The sequence below is a fragment of the Petromyzon marinus genome, chromosome 1, assembly GCF_048934315.1.
Source record: "Petromyzon marinus isolate PM22_M1 ecotype Great Lakes invasive population chromosome 1, UKy_Petmar_22M1.pri1.0, whole genome shotgun sequence".
In the NCBI taxonomy this organism is placed as follows: Eukaryota; Metazoa; Chordata; class Hyperoartia; order Petromyzontiformes; family Petromyzontidae; genus Petromyzon; species Petromyzon marinus.
In genome coordinates, this window is record NC_133667.1 from 34,245,368 (window position 1) to 34,266,508 (window position 21,141).

Here is a 21,141-nt window from a genome sequence, read left to right on the forward strand (position 1 = left end):
GTAAAATGAATCAGTAATGGTCATCATTCGCAAACGCATGACCTTAACATTAAGAATATACAGCACCCTTTATAGTAAGTATATATCATTGGTGTCATTCACAGTGGAAGATTACATTGCTTGTAAAGCAATTTCGAAGCCTAAGCAACAACAATCAAAGTTGTGTCCTGATACCAGAGAACCCATCGGTGGTTAAGTCAGTAGGCACGCAACGATTCATCGATTCGTCAATCCGACTTTCATTCTCACGCTCACGATACAGGCACTGAATCACGTGTGTTTGAGACTCGATTATTTGCAATGCATCATTGCCGCGTGTTTAATTGGTTCTCACGAATGCCGGAGGGAACACATGCGCCACCGTGGCAAAGGGGAAAAAAAATTCAAATTTTAAAACGAATCGCGATTACCAATCGTGACTACGCGTTGAATGGCGAAGGGGTGAATCCATACATGCTCACGAGTGGGTAAGTCTCTTGGTTTCTGGAAGAAGGCGACAATTGCATAAAACACTTCCACGATATGACGGGGGGGGGTCGACAACAATCAGTCGATCAATCACTTTGGTGGACATTTCAATCACAACTTCGTAGATTTTAACCGAGTACATGTTATCACCACTCGTAACAAAGAGGATATTTTCTGTATCACGGAGCAAAGTCAAAACAATTGTCTGGTAATCTAAACACGGGCGTTTAAAACGAGTGAATATTAATTGCGGAGCACCGGCGACCATCACCCACTCTCACCATCCCGCCCTGACGTGGTCTCACCTTGCATTGGTTCTTACAACCTACAGCTAGTCTGAACGAAACGAAAGTACTCGTCATCGGAAGAAAAAAAAGTGCTCAATCAGTAAAAACGTTATTTCGACATCATGGGACCTGCCTTGCAAGTAACAAAATATAAGCATATGTTATGAGACCTCCTTTGCCAGAAACAAGATATAGGAATAGGTTTTACCCTTTTAACTGGCACAAAAACTGACACCTTTATTCAAGGCATCATGTTTGCAATAACCACAACACAAGCAGTCAAAATGCAAACAAAAAAGACAACTCTGATAATAAAAGCTGTCTCGGGTGTGGACCAATCAAATTCAAGGTCAGTGCATATTATTATCAGAGTTGTCTTTTTTGTTTACATTTTGACTGCTTGTGTTGTGGTTATTGCAAACATGATGCCTTGAATAAAGGTGTCAGTTTTTGTGCCAGTTAAAAGGGTAAAGCCTATTCCTATATAAGCATATGTGTTTCCGCTTTCTGGCAATAAAACAGTTGTGTTAAGATGTCAAATCACTAAACCGACTACTTTTTGCAAGGAATCATGCATGTCTGCATTAACGAAATATACTTGTGGTGAACATGCAAACAAAAAAACATGCTCTCATAGTATACGATGCATTGTCTTTGCAACTGATTGGTCCACACCAGAGACAGCTTTCTTTAGAGCCTCGTCTCAAACAGTGTTAGACCAGAGGACGACAAAAGGCGAACAGCACCAAGACAATGCCACTATCAGGACATTGAGAGCTCGGGGTGAGCAGCTACAGCATGGGACCTCCCTTGCCACACGTATCTGTAATAAACGCAGACATGGTTCCTTGCAAAAAGGTTTATGTTTGGTGTTTTAACATCTTAACACCTGTTGCATTGCCATAACTGGCAAAGCCTATTCTTTACGTCATTTCAAGTGTGTGGAACGTACCCCTCTCATCTCACTCTACTCCCCTCCACGCACTCTCCAACCTCTCCCCTCTCGTCTCACTCGACTCGTCTCCACGCACTCTCCTACCTCTCCCCTCTCGTCTCACTCGACTCGTCTCCACGCACTCTACACTCCAGAAACCTGCGACGTTCTGCCAAAGGCTTCAGTCGTCCACCGCTCATTCTCCCCTGCTGAGCAAGTCATCTCAAACTCGCTTCCCCCAGCCATCCGTGCTGTCAACTCTCTGCCCCTATTCAAGTCCAGGCTCTGGGACCGTTCTCTTTTCCTCCGCTTTGCTTGCCTCTGTCTCTTTTTTTAATTTCATTAAATAAATAAACCAGCATGCCTCCCTTCACCTGGATGCTCCAATCTCGTTGTCCCGTTGTTGTGTGCGTGTCTTTTGAAAAGCGTTTAGACACTCCGATGAATCCGACGTGTGAGATATTGTACAAGTCATTCTGGGAACAGCGACAGCGATCCGTTGTGGCAGAGTGAAAATGCCCATCGCAGACCATGGTGTCACGTGGGGTCACAGTGGCGTGTGGGGGTCACACAGGGAGAAGGGTGTATAAGTGTTGCAGGTTACTTTGGTGGGTGAGAGGTGACCACGACCAGCCCGGGAAGAGACACACAGGGATAACGGCTGATAAGAACAATTACAGGCTGCCTCCTGCCGCGAACCGTGCGTCTGTTTTTGCCGTATTGGCAAAGTCTTATTATGGCAAACGTTTTTTTTTATATATATACAAAGCTGCGCCGTTAGGAGTTGTGCTTTTACGGTAATTCATGAAACGTTCATGCTGAAAAGCATGCATTAAATAGTTTTCTAGTTTTCTCTACGTAACGTTAACTTCTTTAGCGCAGGTAACCACAGTTGCGTTTTTTGTTCCCGTACTCTCCAACAGTACGAACAAGAGCTGCTGGATAAAGTAGCATTAGGCTAACGGTGGATGAGACAATATAAAAGGATCAGCCAAACGTGTCACGTGTGTTTGTGTGTGTGTGTGCTTGCGCGTTACGAACTAACAGGTGAATCGGACAAAATCTCCATCCAGTTAAGGCAAGACAAAAAAACGTGTCTTCTTACGGTTGCAAATATAATTATTATTATTATTTAGGCGCAGGGGATTTCGGTGAAGTTGACGCTTAGAAGTCAAAGCTGCGCCAGGCGTAGATTGTCGGAAGGAAAATGAGTATGGATCCGAAGACCGAGACCGACAAGAAGGTCCACAGTAATATTCTGTCCACGACTTGAGCCACGAACTTCCAGTCTTCAACCACCTTCAGTCAAAAGCACACGGGGCGCAAACGCGTGCAAGGGTTAAAAGAATCCACGGCAATTATAGCAAATCGAGAACAAACGTTTTGTCCGCGTCATAATCACCGCGGCGAAGGGCTCTCCGTCGCGAAGGAAGACGCTAACTCTCACAGACACAGTATGCAGTGGTTGCACGGGGGGCAATGTTGCTTTGTGGACATCTGTGAAAAAGAGATTTATAGCTCATCGGATTCCTCCAGCATAAATACATATTCTGATTCTGATTAGTTGTTTCCAGGTAAACATTTTAACTTGACAAATTGGGGCCACGACGCCAGCCCACAATGGCCTACTCCGTTCGAATGGCGTCTTGAACGCCCACCGTTAACCAGACGGCACATAGTGTTTTAAGCTTAATACACCTGCAGAATTAACCAGGGCGGCCTGCCGGAATTGGCGCCGCAAACCTCTGCAGTCAGCGGTGAATGCGCTGGCCCTGGGGCTATTGGCACCACCCCAAAAAAAGAGCTCTCTTCACGCCCTCTACAGGTTGCAGGTGCACGCACTTCACACGTGCGTCTCTCTTTACATGTGCGTAGGTGACTATCGCATTGTGTCTCGGTACGTGAGTCCACACCATCTGCAATGTTTACGTCACGTATTTGCATCGCGCAGTGGTTAATTAATTTTGCATGGAATTAAACACGTCTCCATGTAGAATGGTGATAGCGTGAGTGCTCTATAAAGTGAGTATTCTATAAAGTGAGTGTTCTATAAAGTGAGTGTTCTATAAAGTGAGTGTTCTATAAAGTGAATGTTTTATAAAGTGAGTGTTCTATGAAGTGAGTGTTCTATAAAGTGAGTGTTCTATAAAGTGAATGTTCTATAAAGTGAGTGTTCTATAAAGTGAGTGTTCTATAAAGTGAGTGTTCTATAAAGTGAGTGTTCTATAAAGTGAATGTTCTATAAAGTGAGTGTTCTATAAAGTGAGTGTTCTATGAAGTGAGTGTTCTATAAAGTGAATGTTCTATAAAGTGAGTGTTCTATAAAGTGAGTGTTCTATAAAGTGAGTGTTCTATAAAGTGAGTGGTCTATAAAGTGAGTGTTCTATAAAGTGAGTATTCTATAAAGTGAGTGTTCTATAAAGTTAATGTTCTATAAAGTGAATGGCCTACAAAGTTAATGTTCTATCAAGTGAGTGTTCTATAAAGTGAATGTTCTATAAAGTGAGTGTTCTATAAAGTGAGTATTCTATAAAGTGAATGTTCTATAAAGTGAGTGTTCTATAAAGTGAGTGTTCTATAAAGTGAGTGTTCTATGAAGTGAGTGTTCTATAAAGTGAATGTTCTATAAAGTGAGTGTTCTATAAAGTGAATGTTCTATAAAGTAAGTGTTCTATAAAGTGAATGTTCTATAAAGTGAATGTTCTATAAAGTGAGTGTTCTATAAAGTGAGTGTTCTATAAAGTGAGTGTTCTATGAAGTGAGTGTTCTATAAAGTGAATGTTCTATAAAGTGAGTGTTCTATAAAGTGAATGTTCTATAAAGTGAATGTTCTATAAAGTGAGTGTTCTATAAAGTGAATGTTCTATAAAGTGAGTGTTCTATAAAGTGAGTGTTCTATGAAGTGAGTGTTCTATAAAGTGAATGTTCTATAAAGTGAGTGTTCTATAAAGTGAATGTTCTATAAAGTGAATGTTCTATAAAGTGAGTGTTCTATAAAGTGAATGTTCTATAAAGTGAGTATTCTATAAAGTGAGTGTTCTATAAAGTGAACGTTCTATAAAGTGAGTGTTCTATATAGTGAATGTTCTATAAAGTGAGTGTTCTATAAAGTGAATGTTCTATAAAGTGAATGTTCTATAAAGTGAATGTTATATAAAGTGAGTGTTCTATAAAGTGAACGTTCTATAAAGTGAGTGTTCTATATAGTGAATGTTCTATAAAGTGAGTGTGCTATAAAGTGAGTGTTCTATAAAGTGAGTGTTCTATAAAGTGAATGTTCTATAAAGTGAGTGTTCTATAAAGTGAGCGTTCTATAAAGTGAGTGTTCTATAAAGTGAGTGTTCTATAAAGTGAGTGTTCTATAAAGTGAGTGTTCTATAAAGTGAGTGTTCTATAAAGTGAATGTTCTATAAAGTGAATGTTCTATAAAGTGAATGTTATATAAAGTGAGTGTTCTATAAAGTGAATGTTCTATAAAGTGAGTGTTCTATGAAGTGAGTGTTCTATAAAGTGAATGTTCTATAAAGTGAATGTTCTATAAAGTGAGTGTTCTATAAAGTGAATGTTCTATAAAGTGAGTGTTCTATAAAGGTAGTGTTCTATAAAGTGAGTGTTCTATAAAGTGGTGTTCCATAAAGTGAGTGTTCTATATAGTGAGTGTTCTGTAAAGTGAGCGTTCTATGAAGTGAGTGTTCTATAAAGTGAATGTTCTATAAAGTGAGTGTTCTATAAAGTGAGTGTTCTATAAAGTGAGTGTTCTATAAAGTGAGTGTTCTATAAAGTGAGTGTTCTATAAAGTGAGTGTTCTATAAAGTGAGTGTTCTATAAAGTGAGTGTTCTATAAAGTGAGTGTTCTATAAAGTGAGTGTTCTATAGAGTGAGTGTTCCATGGTGGTTCATGATGTTGATGGCCGGGGGTGGGGTGGCGGTGCGGTGGTTTTCGCACCGTGCTCCGAACCCAGCGGCTGATATCTGAACCGGTCCTGGACAATCCCTTCACCAGCCCCACACTGGTATGAGGTGGGGAGACCCTTCATCTAGCAGTGGATTGCCAAAATGGGCTACACGTAAAAACACACGTATGTCGAACTTCTTTCCCACCGTACAATAACTATGACAGTGATGTACCTACTATGCCTACATTGCTGAAATTCTGATTTGATCCCTGATGATTTCACCAATAGTTTGGTGACCTCGGCTTAAGCCACTCTGATTTGGTTTCCAACTGACGTGGCCAATCTTGATCTGGCATCTCAGTGGAGTTCGTTGATGGTGAGCATTGGGTTATGTTAAGGCCTTCATCTAGTCGTAGACTTGCCATATTCATAACCATCAGGTGGTTCAATAACTCCCTGGGGGACCTTTATTCAGACTGACTGACTGTGTGTATGTATGTTGAACATCTTTCGCACATTACGCAGCCAACCGTGCTAATCGGAGGTGCGGGGAGGGAACGACAAGACCCAGGTCCAGTTGGGTTGTCTGGGCAGCACAGAGTCTTAGGGAACAGAGAAACGAGGCCTTCATGCACGCACACAGCCACTTAGTCGCAGAGCCACACAGCCGCACAGCCACACAGATGCCCTTGTGAGTGTCGGGTTGCGTTGTCCCTCCTGAATTGTATTCTCAAGGTTTGACCTTGCATTTACACGCACCGTCAGCGCCGCACCTAGCGTGCAGGGGTGCAGGCTGCGCTGAGCGGCTTGTCGTGCAGTGGAAATAATAGATGGAGCACACACACACACATACACAGACCAAGACAGAGAGCCCGCGCATAGCCTTAACAGACTGTTGGGGCAAGTGCTGTTAGCGAGTAGCACCCATGAAGGCCGGCATGGCACACGAGGGGGTGTGTGGCCAACACTACGCCTGGCCGCCTTTGTCTCCCCAGTGGCGATGTTTACACACCACACCAGGGGAGGCCCAGGACCGATTCAGATAATCGTCACCGGTGTTGGCCGTAAGCAGGAATCGAACTCGGGTCGCCGGGTTCGTAGCGGAGCGCGCAAACCGTTGCACTACCGCTCCTCACCCATACACACATACATACGCACACGTGTACACGCACAACCCCCAAACCACACGCATCCATGCACACGACTACGCGTGAACGCCTCTGTGCACACGCAGCCATGAGTGCAGAATGCAACTCCCACACATAACCACACGGACACACGCACACTCGCCTACATGTGAATCCGTGAGTAGCAACCAAAGGGGCACACCGATGCACAGGTGCCCGCATTCTCACTCCCAGTATGTGTGCATGTTAAACATCTTTCGCACCGTGCGTAGCCGACCGTGCCAATCGGAGGTGCGGGGGAAGAACAACAAACTAAACACAACAAATAAGTTGTAAAAAAAAAAATTAGTTGTCAACATAGTTCGATTTAAAAGTGCTCAGCCCCAGTGGTTTCCTAGTATCGGAAGGAAGAGCGTTCCAGACGGCCGCAGAAGCGCATCTGAAAGCGCCGCGCGACGCGGTGACCGCCGCCTTTGTTCGATGGCGAGCAGCCAAAAGCCGCCGCTGCTGCTGCTGTGAGGATGAGCGGAGTTCGCGTGATGTGGTTTATGCTACTTGACGAGATCAGCAAGGCGTTGTGGTTCATTTGTGGCGAGCACTTTGTGTGTAAAGTATGTAGGGACTGCGGTCGAGTGAGTCCCGTGCAAGGACACCGCCGGCGTAGTATGTGTCAGAGTGATCCACACCTCAGAAAATCATACGCTGATACCAGTGACAAACTGAGGAAATGCAAGGCCTTTTGGCCATTTCTCATTCTGGTCTCGGTTAACATCGCCTGTGATTCGTCCGCGACTTTAATGACCAACACTGTGTTTGGCATTCATGATTTAGGCACCTGTTCTAGTAACAAATTTGAAAAGGTCACCCTCGATTTGACCAATTGATGTGGCCTCTCCTGCTTCGGTCCCTTCTTAATAGGCCACATTTGATTTGACCACTCGTAGTTGGCTTGACGAAGTCGCTTGACGACATATAGAGATTGGTGCCAGAAAGATGTGGCACTACTGGAGCATATTGGCACACGACAGAGAGGAAAGTGGAAACAAATTACAAAGTGTGCAGTGGACACCGACTACGGGCCATCTGCCCATGGATCGTAATCATGTTGTTGATGACTTCTTAGTTGTCTGCCTTTCATTGAGCCGCTCTTTAATTGGCCACCTGTGATTTGACGACTACTTAACCGGCCATCCGCGATGTCGATGCTTCTGTTTTGGTCATTGATAAATTTGGTCTCTTGTATTGTCCTCCTAAGGATTGGTGCCCCACTATACACGCACTTCATACCGGCTGTGAAGCACACACACAGACACACACAGACACAGATCAATAAATACAGACGCACTCCGCATGCGGGTGGCACCCGACATTCGATCCCCAGGCAAGCGACGAGAGCCATTACCGCGATCTTCTCGGCTCGAGACGTCCCACACGCACTCGCTCACCGCACCCAATCATCCACCCACCCGTTCACCCACCCACCCACTCTCTCACCCACCCACCCGTTCACCCACCCACCCACTCACTCACCCACCTACCCACCCATTCACCCACCCACTCACCCACCCACTCACTCGCCCACCCACCCACCCACTCACCCACCCACCCCCTCACCCACTCACTCACCCACTCACTCACCCACCCACCCACTCACCCACCCACCCACCCACTCACCCACCCACCCACTCACTCGCCCACCCACCCACTCACCCACTCACTCACCCACCCACCCACCTACTCACCCACCCACCCACTCACCCACTCGCCCACCCACCCACCCACCTACCCACTCACCCACCCACCCACTCACCTCTCGGACTTCGTTCTCCTTCTTGATGTGCCGCGTGATGTAGCGCACCGAGTCGATGGCCGTGAGGATGAGGCGCTCGGAGGCGCTGGGCGGCGACTCCCCGCCGTGGCAGGCGCAGCCCGCGCGGCCCGGATGGTCGCGGTCCGCCTCGTCCGGCGCCGTGTAGCGGTCGACGTGACTCCGCATGCACAGGATCTTGGGCAGCTTGTGAAGGAAGAGCTGGCGCACCCAGGGTGCCATCGGGTGGTGGGTGGACGACGAGCGATGGTGCACGTTGATGACGAACACCGTGATGATGATGGAGAGCGTGACGAAGATCATGATGAAGAGCAGGTACTCGCCGATGAGCGGAATCACCTTGGACGAGGACGGGATGATTTCCTCGATGACCAGCAGGAAGACGGTGAGGGACACGAGCACGGAGGTGCACAGCGAGATCTTCTCGCCTTCGTCGGAGGGCAGGTAGAAGACGAAGACCGTGAGGAAGGAGAGGCCCAGGCACGGCACGATGAGGAAGAGCGTGTAGAAGAGGGGCAGGCGGCGGATGACGAACGAGTACGTGATGTACGGGTAGAAGCGGTGGCCGTCGAGGCGCACGCCCTTGTTGCCCGTGGCGTTCAGGAACTCCCACTCGCCGTTGTCGAAGTACTCGCCGCGGTCCACGTCGCTGTTGACCATGATGAGGTCGACGAGGGTGCCGTCGTACGTCCACGAGCCGAACTTCATGGAGCAGTTCTGCTGGTCGAAGGGGAAGAATGTGACGTCGATGGTGCACGAGCTCTTGTAGATGGCCGGCGGCGTCCACTTGATCCGGCCGTCGTGTTTCACCACCGCCTTGGTGACGATGGAGCCTTCGAAGCGGCCGTCGGCGCTGCAACGTGGGGGGGGGGGGGGGGGGGCACGCAAAGGGACAGCGCGCGGGCGCGTTGTCACCTCGGGAGCGCGCGCGAGGAACTACGACTCAGGGAGTTGCTGTGGAGCGCTCGCCCCAGCCCGAGTGACATTAACGAACGCGGGCGTGCGCGTGCGTGGTGCTGGACACCCACCCCCCTCTCGTGTGCCGTTCGGTCTTTCACAGGTGCTCGCTAACAGCACTTGCCCCAACAGTCTGTTAAGGCTATACGTGGGATCTTTGTCTTTGGTGTAGCTGGTGCGATGTGTAAAAACATCGCCATTGGGGGAGACAAAGGCGGTCGGGCGTTATGGTGGCCACCCACCCCCTCGTGTGCCGTTTGGGCCTTCATAGATGCTCGCTAACAGCATTTGCTCCAACAATCTATTTAAGGCTATATGGGGGATATTTGTCTTTGTTTTTCGGTATGTGGGTGGAGCAATAGCGTAGTGGTTAGCGCGCTAAGCTACGATCCCGGCGACCCAAGTTCGATTCCCGCTCATTGCCAACGCCAGTGACGATTATCTGAACCTGTCCTGGGCCTCCCCTAGGTCGACTCAGCCTCAACATGAGTACCTGGTGCGGTGTGTAAACATCTCCACTGGGGAGACAAAGGCAGCCGGGCGTGGTGTTGGACACCCACCCCCTCGTGTTCAGTGCCGGCCTTCATAGGTGATCGCTAACAGCATTTGCCCCAACAGTCTATTAAGGCTAAACGGGGGATCTTTGTCTTTTTGTGTATGTGTGCCGTGCAACATAATACATTCCAGACAGCAGGCTGGTTATAATCTAAGCGCTGTTCAAGGCCATACCACACTGGCAAAACTTTACAACGAATTGTAATTAAACAAAAATGTTGTCAAGGTCCCATCGTATCGATGTCACTTAAAGATGTTTCCTGCATTAGATGGATATGTTTGTTTGTTTGTGTGTTTATCCTGCATTGCAAGTCCTTGGCATATGTATTGTGCAAATGCCATGAATTTAATGCGTTATGAAAGTTGACGTCACTGTTTTTTTAAAACATAGAAATTGCTGCATAAGCATGCAGAGTCTAAATGGTTTTGATGTGTTTCTTTCTTTATTTCCCGAGAAATCCAATTGGAAGAAAAAAATACAATTACATTCGTAATTACATAAGAGCACCCTCTTCCATTAATTATAAACAAATGCAATTACATTCTGGTAACATTTTGTAAATAAGAGAGACAGATTGTCCTGCTATATATGTACACAGACACGTAAACAAAAACCCAACGAGATACCAAAGTAGCGTTTTCAATGGAGCCGTTGGCCAAAGCGAATGTGAATCAAACACGTGAGCAGCTGTGGCGAAGTGGCTCTAGTGAGGGGGGCATGAGTCGTCATAGTCCACGCGTTAAAACGTGCAAAGAGCACGCATGAAAAGCAAGCGCTCCATGTTTGTAAGCTCAAATATTTAAACATCAACAACGACGACGACACCAACAACAATCGTATCCACTCCACGCTTCACAGTGGCGCAACAGATAAAGTGCACGATGACTGGCGACGATGATACACCACCCGGACGGCAACACATCAACGTCATTTTACTTTAGCAGTCTCGCGAACATGCTCCCCCCCAACCACTCCCCCCGCCCCCCCGGGACACGACAGAACGACGCGCAGACAGGCAGACAGCCAGCCACGTGGCTGGCTTGTGGCCTTCAACGCACGCGTGTGGCAACTGCCGCGGGCCACTAAAAAAAAAATGTAAGGCCGACGTTGAAATGCGTTCGCCTTGAAGTCGCGTTTCACGCGGTTATGTAAACGCCGCAATGCAAATAAAACCACACACTCGCACGCACTCACTTGTCGTAGAGCACTATGTCGGGAAGCCATATCGAGCTCGCGGGAACACGGATTGAGTTAATCCCACCGTAGTCGTCAGGATTCCATCTGAGATTAATATCCACCCACTCCTGCCAAAACACGCAACGGTTACGCGTCCACGGACAGTTTAGGGATTCATTTGCAGGAGCAGCATCAGAGGTGGTGGTGGCACCACCAGCAGCAGCAGCACAATTCAATGTGTGGGCACGCACAGATATTGCAATCTCCCCGTTGACCACATTTATACCGAACGCTGTCAAACTGCGGTGCCGGAGTACCTGCTTCAGCCAGACGTTTGTGGTCATGAGCTGATTTTTTTCATCCTGAAAATAAAATAAACACAGGACAAGCTTTACACAGTGCCCTTCAGGGTGCCATCGTTATCAAAGACTTATAATGAAACATCCATTTAAGTCAGATCGAGGCAACTATAAACGAACACGTGGACTTGCACGTTTCAATATGTATATAATGGCGTTCGTCCCTCTGAACCTCCGCCAGCCGTGCTACCGAGGTTGGCGACACGCGCATTATCGAGATTTGAGAGAATCCCAGGCGTTTTGCGGACACCTGAGCTGTGATTGTTGCAAATGCTGTCTGTTTTGTTTACCCAAGCGTTACAATCTTTAAAAAAAAAAACAACAGTAAACAGCCGTAGGGTACATACGCCATATGCTGCTCTTGTTTCAACGACAACAGTTTTGATCTGCCGTCGAATTACAATTTCCGGATGGCTCACCACATCCACCAGCTGGGCAATGCCGAGGCCAAACTTGACCTCCACCGTGTCGCTGAGCTTGTCCACAGGGCGCACCCACTTCTGGTAGTCCTTCAGCATCCTCTTGAGCAGCCGGTCCTCCAGCTCGGCCAGGGATAGCGACGGCACTTGGGCTGCGTGGTCCGGAATAGTGGACACATGTTTGTTGTTGTTGTTGTGTGAAAGAAGTAAAGGTGCAGCCATCCATGCAGTGGTTGCTCGCTCACGTGACTGCTGAGCGGAAGGGCCTCTTACATAGAGAGGGTGATCGAGAGATGTCCTCTATCGGAGAGTTTGGCCTACTCTGACATGCTATTCATGTTCTAAAATGTCTGGATGAAGGCCTCTCCACACTCGATACACACGACACTCTATAGGCCATTGGGGATATTTGACCACACTGCGCCACGCTGGTCGGTGTAAGTTGGTGAGGAAGAGAGATGTCGGGTGTGGGGGTTGCTGAGATCGGTTCTTATATTGCTCGCTACTGACGTTAACGATGGACGGGATCGACTCAGACTCCCCAGGTTCATCGCACGGTGCACGAATCACTGTGCCCACCACACTTCCCAATTAAATTATCTGAATATTTATAAATTCCAAGTTCACATGGAAAAACGCTTTGTGGGCACGATGAAAAACTTTAACTCTGCTTCATGAGCCAGTGGCAGCTTTGACAATCTGAAAATGTTTAATTTTGCAAATCCACATTTAGAAACGTGCGTTTTAGAGTATTTGGCTGCTATAATTTTTCACATTATAAGCTACTTCGATGAGCTATCATTTGTGGCCAGGTCGCTTCTGAAAAAAGAGCTACATAGCTCAGTGCGCTGCCCATTACACACATATCAGGATCTCGGCTTTTTATTCGACAATTTACCTTTCGGTGTGGAGCCAGTTGGCTTCACCAGAGGTTCCTCCAACAGATGGACTCATAAATCCTATGCAGCTTCCCAAGGGGGATTTGTCCGGTGTGTGTGATGGCAGCCCAGCATGGCCACATCACTACACCACTGGCTCTCACCAATTCCGTTTGAAACTACCCGCTCATGTCAGCTAATAATGCAACATTTTCAGAGGGCATTTTCAACATACAATATGCATTGCCAATCCAAGTACAATTGCAGTAATTGTAATTAAAAAGTCATACTATTTCAATAAATGTCACGCAGAAACAAATGCATTCTCAAAGGCGTGTGTGTGTGTATATGCGCGCACATCAATTCAAGTGCAGGTTTTTTTGTGGATCACTGTATCAATGCCACTTTGGGAGGCCCCCATCCAGCAGTGGCTTGATCATGGCTGATGATGATGATGCTGCTATGTGTTTCTTTGGTTACAGGATGCAACCTTGCACAGTGCCGCAAGGGTGCAGAGAAAATAATCCAGGTGGCAGGATATTTAAATGGAGAGCACCGAAATTATACAATTATCTCCACACGATCAGTAAAGGAGGCTCCCTCTGTTGCTTTTATTCAAATAAGATTATGAACGTAGTTGTATGATGCAGCATTCGCATGCTCATATCTGCGTTGTTGTTATTATTTCTTTGTATCATTTCACTTCCTGCAGTGTTGTTATGTTATACTTACTGACTGTTTGTGGTTAGTCTTCCTGATGAAACTGCGGACAAATTTTTATTATTCATTTTTAAATTTAGATTTTTTTTTCGTACAGAAATCTATTTGAGAGCGATCATTTCGTGATAGGTGCCATACAAAATAAAGATTGATTAATTGGTTGATTGAATGATCCAGGTACAACTGTCTGCTCAAACGACCTCAAAAAAGCTCCTAGACGATAAAGACATGCATTACACTCCTGTTTAGGTTTTCGCGATTGTCCGACGTTTCATTTCAGGTGCTGGGAGCTTAATCAGGAACTAAATATGCTCCCTGCAACGTGCCGACTAAAATCACAGTCGAAACCACAGATACGTGAGAAATGCAACCCAACAGTTGTCGGGAGAAAAAAAGAAAGTTAGAAAATAAGTCGTGGATTTCAAGTGACCTTTGGTGAAACTATGTTCAGCGATCCATGCCCCAAAGTTGTGAAAATACTCTTCACACGATCGCCGTCACGAGCAACAACCGAAGTCACCTCCTCACACCCCCCCACCCCTTATCATCATCATCATCATCGCACGCGCTTCGTGAGCCATCGCCCACGAAGCACCGCAGCGGCCCAGGGCCTTCCCGCGACACAAATGTCGCGTCGCTCGATCCCCGCTCGATCGTCGTCGGGGAAATGGCTGCGGCGAAAGGTGGAGCCGCTGTACACACCTGCGGCGGGAGCTGACGTCCTTGCCACGGCCACATTTCGTCAACGTGCGAAATGAGACTTGGCTGGGCAGTTTATTGAACTGTCCAAACGCGCGCGCGCGTACGCGCACACAGGGGGGAGGGAGGGGGAGGGGGGGCCTGTATATATATATAAAAATATTTACTGACAAAATTGCGTTTCATCCACCGTGCCAAATAAAACTCAGTCGGACAGGTGAATGTTCGCGGTGGCGGAGAATGGACGTGTCTGCTGCGTGTGCAGTTTCATCCGGGGCAACGTGCATCATATCACAGGAATAATGCTTTCTTTTTAGCCTGGAAAGCTTCACCGAGTCCCAATACTCTTTTTCAGGAGTAACCCACATTCTGATGTTCGGCCGAATTCCGCTCTTCAGTGCTTTGGCGTGTGGGAGAAAATGCCGACTATTGAAATGATCCAAAGGAATCCACCAACCTCGCTCAAACGGTTGACCAGGTTGTAATTATGAGCGGGTCAGGCTAACCGTAACGACTTACCCATTGCATCAACCAGGTTTGAACCACTACGATAGCTTAACATCTGATCCAGCAAGCCTCGCCTTCAGAGTGCATTATCACAGCTGGCCTAGAGCCAGACACTTGGGCGGGAACCCTAAGGAGTTCGAGTGTAAAATTCTGAACGCAATCGCCCATCACAGCTCACAGATCTCGCTCCCTGTTGTTGAACTTCAGTCTCATTCAGACTCGACCGGGCTCTCAAATCCACGTAATGTCATTTCACGCGGTGCCAAGAAACCTACAGGGTTACGCGACAATTGACCAGAATGGTATTGCTAGCGGGGTCAAAGCTAAGCGGAACAAAGTTAGCCTGGGTTCAGCTTTGATCTGCAACATTGGAAATTCTCCGGTTGGAGCGAGAGAATGAGAGGGAAAGTGAGAAACATAAAATCTAAACCTTTTCCTCCAAGCAAAAAAATCAATAACACGTTTTAGAGCAAAAAAAAAGCAATATCAACTCCACCTAATCGGATCCTGGGAGAAGAAAAAAAAATACCACGGCTAACAAATGAGATCCGAAAGAGAAAATAGATCTTATTGAGAGAGAGAGAGGGCGATGCATGCGGAGGGCATGCGGACGGCGATGTTGCGCACAGGCTGCCTACATTAGATTGCCTGCTTAATGCAATATGATATTACGTCCGGTAATGATTGATGTAAATTACACCCACCTGCTGCGCTATGAGTCTCTGTATTATAGTAGGCAATTACATAACGCGTCTGCGCCCGTCCTATGCTAAATCAATGAGGCGGCTCGCGATTTTTCAAAAGGCATTTGCCGTGCCTCGTAACGAGCCGGCCTCGCGATCCGATTGCTGGAGCGAGGCGGCTTGACTCCTCTGCACCAAATGACGTCTAAATCTCTAAGCATCGACCCGGCAGCTGCCCCTGTGCACGTGACAGCCATGGGCTCTCATTAGGCACCGGAGGTCCTGTGATTTTTTTTATCCCCCCCTTTTCCCTCCCCCTTGGCGACTCCCCCCCACCCCTCCCTCACAGTGCAGTGGGAAGAGCCTGCAGGGGATGCAGGAAACCAATTAAGGGACATTAACGAGACGGAACGCTAACTGGCAAGCGCGCAACGCCACAGAGGACATTAAATACCGATCTCCCGGAACCGTCAATTGCACCCGACACCGCTGAGGCAATGAGCAGCCCGTCATCCAGCAGTGGGTTGACAACGGTGCTTGGACATAGCGAGATATGCGATGCAGGCACGCTCGCATCACGTGCTGGGGCCAGGTTCTCGTATTGACAAACTCAACGACCGCCGAAACGCATCGACTCGGCTGATTTTCCCAAGGGGGTGGGTGGGGGGGAGTTGCGCGCATAGAGCTGTGATTAATGTTTCTTTCCGAATGTAACGAAGCTTCTGAACAGGGTAAGATGCCATCTGTCATTGCTCTTGCGATGGTAAACGTCGTATATGTGTTTTATGTTCTTGGGTTTGGAGATAAGGCGCCATCTGTGGCCATGCGTGCGATATATTTACGAGAAAACCCGTAGCCGTTACAAAAATTGCAAAGCAAATACAAATAACTTTGACGCAATAGAGCGTGTGAAATATTTACGAACAATGTACACGACTAACCAAACACATTAGCCTTGATCACCATCACCACCATCATCAAGTGTCAAGTATAACGTTAAGGGAACAAATGCAAAAATATCTCCTGTGAAATATTTTATTAATTCATCTCGAATCGCTCGGTATTCGCGAGTGTTGGGACGCATCTCTCCATGCTCTTCCTGCCTTCACGCATGGCCGCCTCCAAGTTCTGTTCTCTTTCTACAACATCGCCATCATTAATAATTCATACCATTCTTGTTTGGTTTCATGCGCTCATCTTATTTTTCATTTTATAACTTTTCACCGCAAGTCCTTCCTTCCAACAAGGCCCTTGGCCGACAATTACGCAGGCAAAAAAGGGTCCTCCTTTGCACCCTTTCATGTCAGCCATCTCAGCCTTGTGAACGTTTTTGGATAAGAAAATAAGGCAAAATAACACCCTTTCGACTACACTTCTCTCTCTCGCACACACACCTCGCCTAAAGCATTCTAGACTACATAATACTGTACGGAATCTGTATTTATCCTTGCGAAATCCGATGAGCTATGAAGCTCTTTTTTTTTACAAATGTCCAGTAGTTAGCGTCCAGTTTGTTAGCAAGCAACTATTGAAATATATTATTGGTTCTTTCGGTAAAGTCACGTAGAAGGGAAACAATAAAATAAAAAAAATATAAAACAATAAAATCCTCACGACGTTTTGATTGCATCACAAGCAATCATCATCAGGTGTGAGAACCACAGCAAGAACATTTTTTTTTGCTGTGGAATCAAGAATATGAATCCCTGCAGTCACGAAAGCTTTAAATCAAAACTATAGAAATGTTGTAACATGGTTGATAATACATCACAGCCTCGCTCACTGATAGGTGGTCAGAGTGGCAGTACAGAAATTAATGCTTGAATCTATCTGTGCGGATTTTTTTGTCATAATCCTTTCGTATCACTTTGGGATTCCTTTGGGTTATTCCAGTCTCGTCGCACGCGGCATGAATGAAATTGTGCCAACATCTAAATTCAGAGTCCTCCTGAAAAAAGAGCCTTGAGTCTAAGTAAGGCTTCGTTTACAGTGTGTTTGCCAATCCAATGCTGGATCAAGCTTCCCCACCAATGCCATGTAGGTCATTGGAGTTGTTTCACCATACTTCACCACAATGGTCAGTGCGGTTTAATGAAGGGGGCAAAGGCCCAAAACTGGTTCAAATATCACTCTCTACTCATGCACGTTAGCATTGGTTGGGAATCCTCCCGAGTTCCCTAGGTTCACAGTAAATTGTGGTAACCGCTGCGCCACCGCTCCACCCCCAGAAGAGACTTACCTGAGTAAATAAAGAACATTACTGTAATGATCAGACATTTTAAACACAACATGTGCAACCTGTCAAGCACCGGGGAGGCAGAGGAGGTGGGGAGTGTCTCGGCAAGCCTTGTTGAATGTGGCATTGAGCATTACCCCCATTGTCTAGATGAAGTGCTTAGTCCAATAACATCTGGCTACCCGGCAACAATTGTTAAACAATCACGATACTGTTGATGAGACCCAGAAAGTGCAATACTGGTCCAAGAGCTTGCTAGTGTGAAGAAATGCTGCTTGACAATAATATTGGCTCGGAAAGCCAATTTAGACTAATGGATTTCAAACACATATTTAAATTATCACTGTTGTGCATACTGTATGTGGAGATGTGTTGTTTGCTGTCCTTCGCCAGCACCTTAGATTTGCACGGTTGGCTACGTACGGTGCGAAAGAAGTTCAACATACATCGAGAACGGAGTTGCGCGTATATTATGCTTCCGCAAATCGCAAGATGCGCGCGCCGTTCTGCAAGACATAGCCTCCCGTCTGCTGATGAGAAGTCCCCCCCCAAAGCCCCCCCCCCCCCCCCACGTGGCTGATTTACGCTTGAGGTGTCTCCATCTGCGCTCCGGGTGGCCCTCCTTCACCGAGCGCCCTTTGTTAACGCGATGACACGAAGAGGGGAGAGAGGGGGGGGGGGGGTCACGTCGCGCGAGAGGCGAGGTTAGTGGCGCGCATCTCGGGGAACAAAAAAAACAACTCGCGGGGCAGCTCGACGTGCGACGGTCCTTTGTTGTTGTTGTTGCTGTTGTTGTTGCTGTTGTTGTTGTTGCTGCTGTTGTTGTTGTTGCTGCTCTCTCGTGGTCTGTCGCTCTCCTTCGGCTGTCTCCATTGTGTTGTCAACTCGGCAAACACGCCCACTGAGCTAGGTAGCTCTTTACTTTTTTTCAGAAGTGACTTAACCACACGCGAAGTGGATTATCGATATGTGGAAATGTATAGCAGACAAATACTCTAAACCAATGGTTCTTAACCTGGGGGGTGCGAGACGCGGCCGGATTTATTTCGACGGCAAATCATCGAAATACAAATTAAGCACGGGTACGTAAGCACAACTACTTTGTGTCATCAAACCAATGTATGTCTTCACATAGGGATGCAAGGCTATGGTAAAGGTTAAGCACCACTGCTCTAAACGCACGTTGATTCTAAATGTGGAGGGGGAGGGGAAAAACCAAGAGAGCCCACGGAAAATTCCACACGACCACAGGGCAAACGTGCAAACTCCAAATATACAGTCATCGTCAGAGTTTCAGGGTTGGGCCCACGACCACCCGCGTACCAAGCGAGGTAGTTAACATCTCGCCACGCGTGACGCCCGTAAACAAGTGAAACACTCGGGCGCATTTATTCATTTTTCTTTGCTCCACCCGAGCAAAATTCACGGCGACCTAAATCGCCGTCGTATAAAGCCCGACAGCGGCGTTCCCACAATTCTCTGCCGACATTCTGCAAACACCGAGCAAACAAAAGAGTGGCGATCACGACGACGGTGCTCGTGATGATGATGATGATGATGGTGATGATGATGGTGATGATGATGTATTAATCGCGGGGGTCTCGCCGTCGAGTGAAACGTGATTCAGGGCGCGTGCGAATGCGCGATAACGCGACAGCCAAAACACGAGGACACCACAATGGCACGCGCGCGCACGCGCACACGCGCAGTGAACAAAACAAATAAATGCGCCGACTAAACCCGCGCCAAGCTCCCCTCTGTCCCCGTTCTCGCAGCGCGTGTCGCGCTCGACAATTAAAGCCGCAATTACGGGGAGGTTCGGCAATAAAAAAAAATCCCTCCCCTTATTTAATGTGTTCGGGAGACATCGGCCCGGTGTGATTGAAAGCGCGGACGGACATCTGTCGGCCGCGATGCCGTGCGACCACCCCCCCCCTCCCCCCCACCACGTTGTCCCGGTTCGATGCCCAGTTGTTCCGGCTCGAGTGCGCGCCGCCTCGGATGACGGACGTGCGATTAGAATGGCTCGCGTGGCAGGCATGTCCACGCGTTGCGATTTGCATATTAATGCGGCGGAAGATTGGGGGTCGCACTCCCTGTTGACGGGTAAAATGACGCGCCCCATAATCGGTGGTTGCGCTCTCCCTGCGCGGCGCGGTCTGCGATCGGCAGCGGAGAAGCGCAGAGCCCCCCGCGGACGATCCGACGTTCGCGGCTCGGGGGAGTTACGGCTTCGAACCCGCGACAGAGAGAGAGAGAGAGAGGCGCTCGCCGACTTTGAGCCTTCCAAGACCACGCACAGACACGGGGAAACGCGATAATACGGCGTGGCGAGCTGCAGCCGCCGTCGCTGGCTGCTGGCTGCGAGGTCTTTCTACGGCGCGAGCGCACCCACGCACGAAGCCACGCACGAGCACGCGCGCTGTGTAATTTGTCTTTGTGTCTGCGTGTCTCTGTGTGCGTGCGTGCGCGCGCGCGCGCCGTAGAACGCGCTTCCGTGTGCAGGCTTCGTAATTTAAATAACAAATAAAAACCCGATCGGCGAATTAAAAACAAAATTAAACGGAGCGCAAGCGTGGTTCTCCATGGGCCAGCGGCGCTCATCGTGTTCGCGTGTGAATATGTGCGCGAGTCTGTGTGTGCATTGTATTCGATAGCTGCTGCTGCTGCTACTGCTACATGGCACTCACCGGGCAGGGAGAGCATCACCGCCAGAAACGCCACGATGCGCATCTGCAGTAAACGCATGGCCGTGGTGCGCCGTGCGTCGCGCTCGCCTCCTCCACTCGACGCGGTTGCTCGATACACGCGAGACGCGAGATCACGGGCACTCCGCCGACTTCATTTCGGCGAGAGGAGCGTAGTGGTGGTGGTGATGATAATAATAATGATGGTGGTAGCGATGGTGATGGTGGTGCTGGGAATAGAACGGCGGAGGTGGGAGTGGGAGTGCTGGACGCATGGATGATGGAGGTTGGGGGTGAGGAGGAGGGTACAGGAGGACACTATTGAAAACGAGCAGCGAACGCTCGCGCAAGCGGGGTTCAGGTGCTCCCAAGTGCGGACGAGCATGAGAACGAGGACGTTCGCACTTTATCGATCAAATCGAGTGTGCGCTCTGCCCCCCCCCCTCTTTACCCCCCTCAACACAATTCCCCAAACCCTTCCCGCACCCCCACCGATATCCCGTACACCGGCTCGCCCACTCCCTCCCGCAACCGCTCATCCGCCCTCCTCTCTGCACCCACGGGGTGGTTTATGGCAGCGGCGCGTAATTCATTAGCCCGTTATTGCGGGTCCCGCAGGACGGCTGCTTCCATATCGATCGCTCGAGGATTGAAATCGAAAAGCCGATCAATGGCGAGGAGCGAGAGGCTGTCGGGGCTTCCGCCTCCTCGTTCCTGCTCGTTC

General features: G+C 48.3%; 1 protein-coding gene across 1 annotated transcript; it reads right to left on the reverse strand.

The window, feature by feature from the left end:
- Window positions 1-291: 291 nt before the first annotated feature.
- Window positions 292-20,868, reverse strand: LOC116940454 (neuronal acetylcholine receptor subunit alpha-5-like). Its single transcript, XM_032950305.2, has 6 exons — window positions 20,421-20,868; window positions 12,008-12,159; window positions 11,547-11,591; window positions 11,248-11,357; window positions 8,523-9,393; window positions 292-2,988 (listed from the first exon to the last, which is right to left on the reverse strand). Exons 1-6 carry the CDS (start codon window positions 20,476-20,478, stop codon window positions 2,854-2,856), a joined length of 1,371 nt encoding a protein of 456 aa, XP_032806196.1. The 5' UTR covers window positions 20,479-20,868; the 3' UTR covers window positions 292-2,853.
- Between the last annotated feature and the right edge of the window lie 273 nt (window positions 20,869-21,141).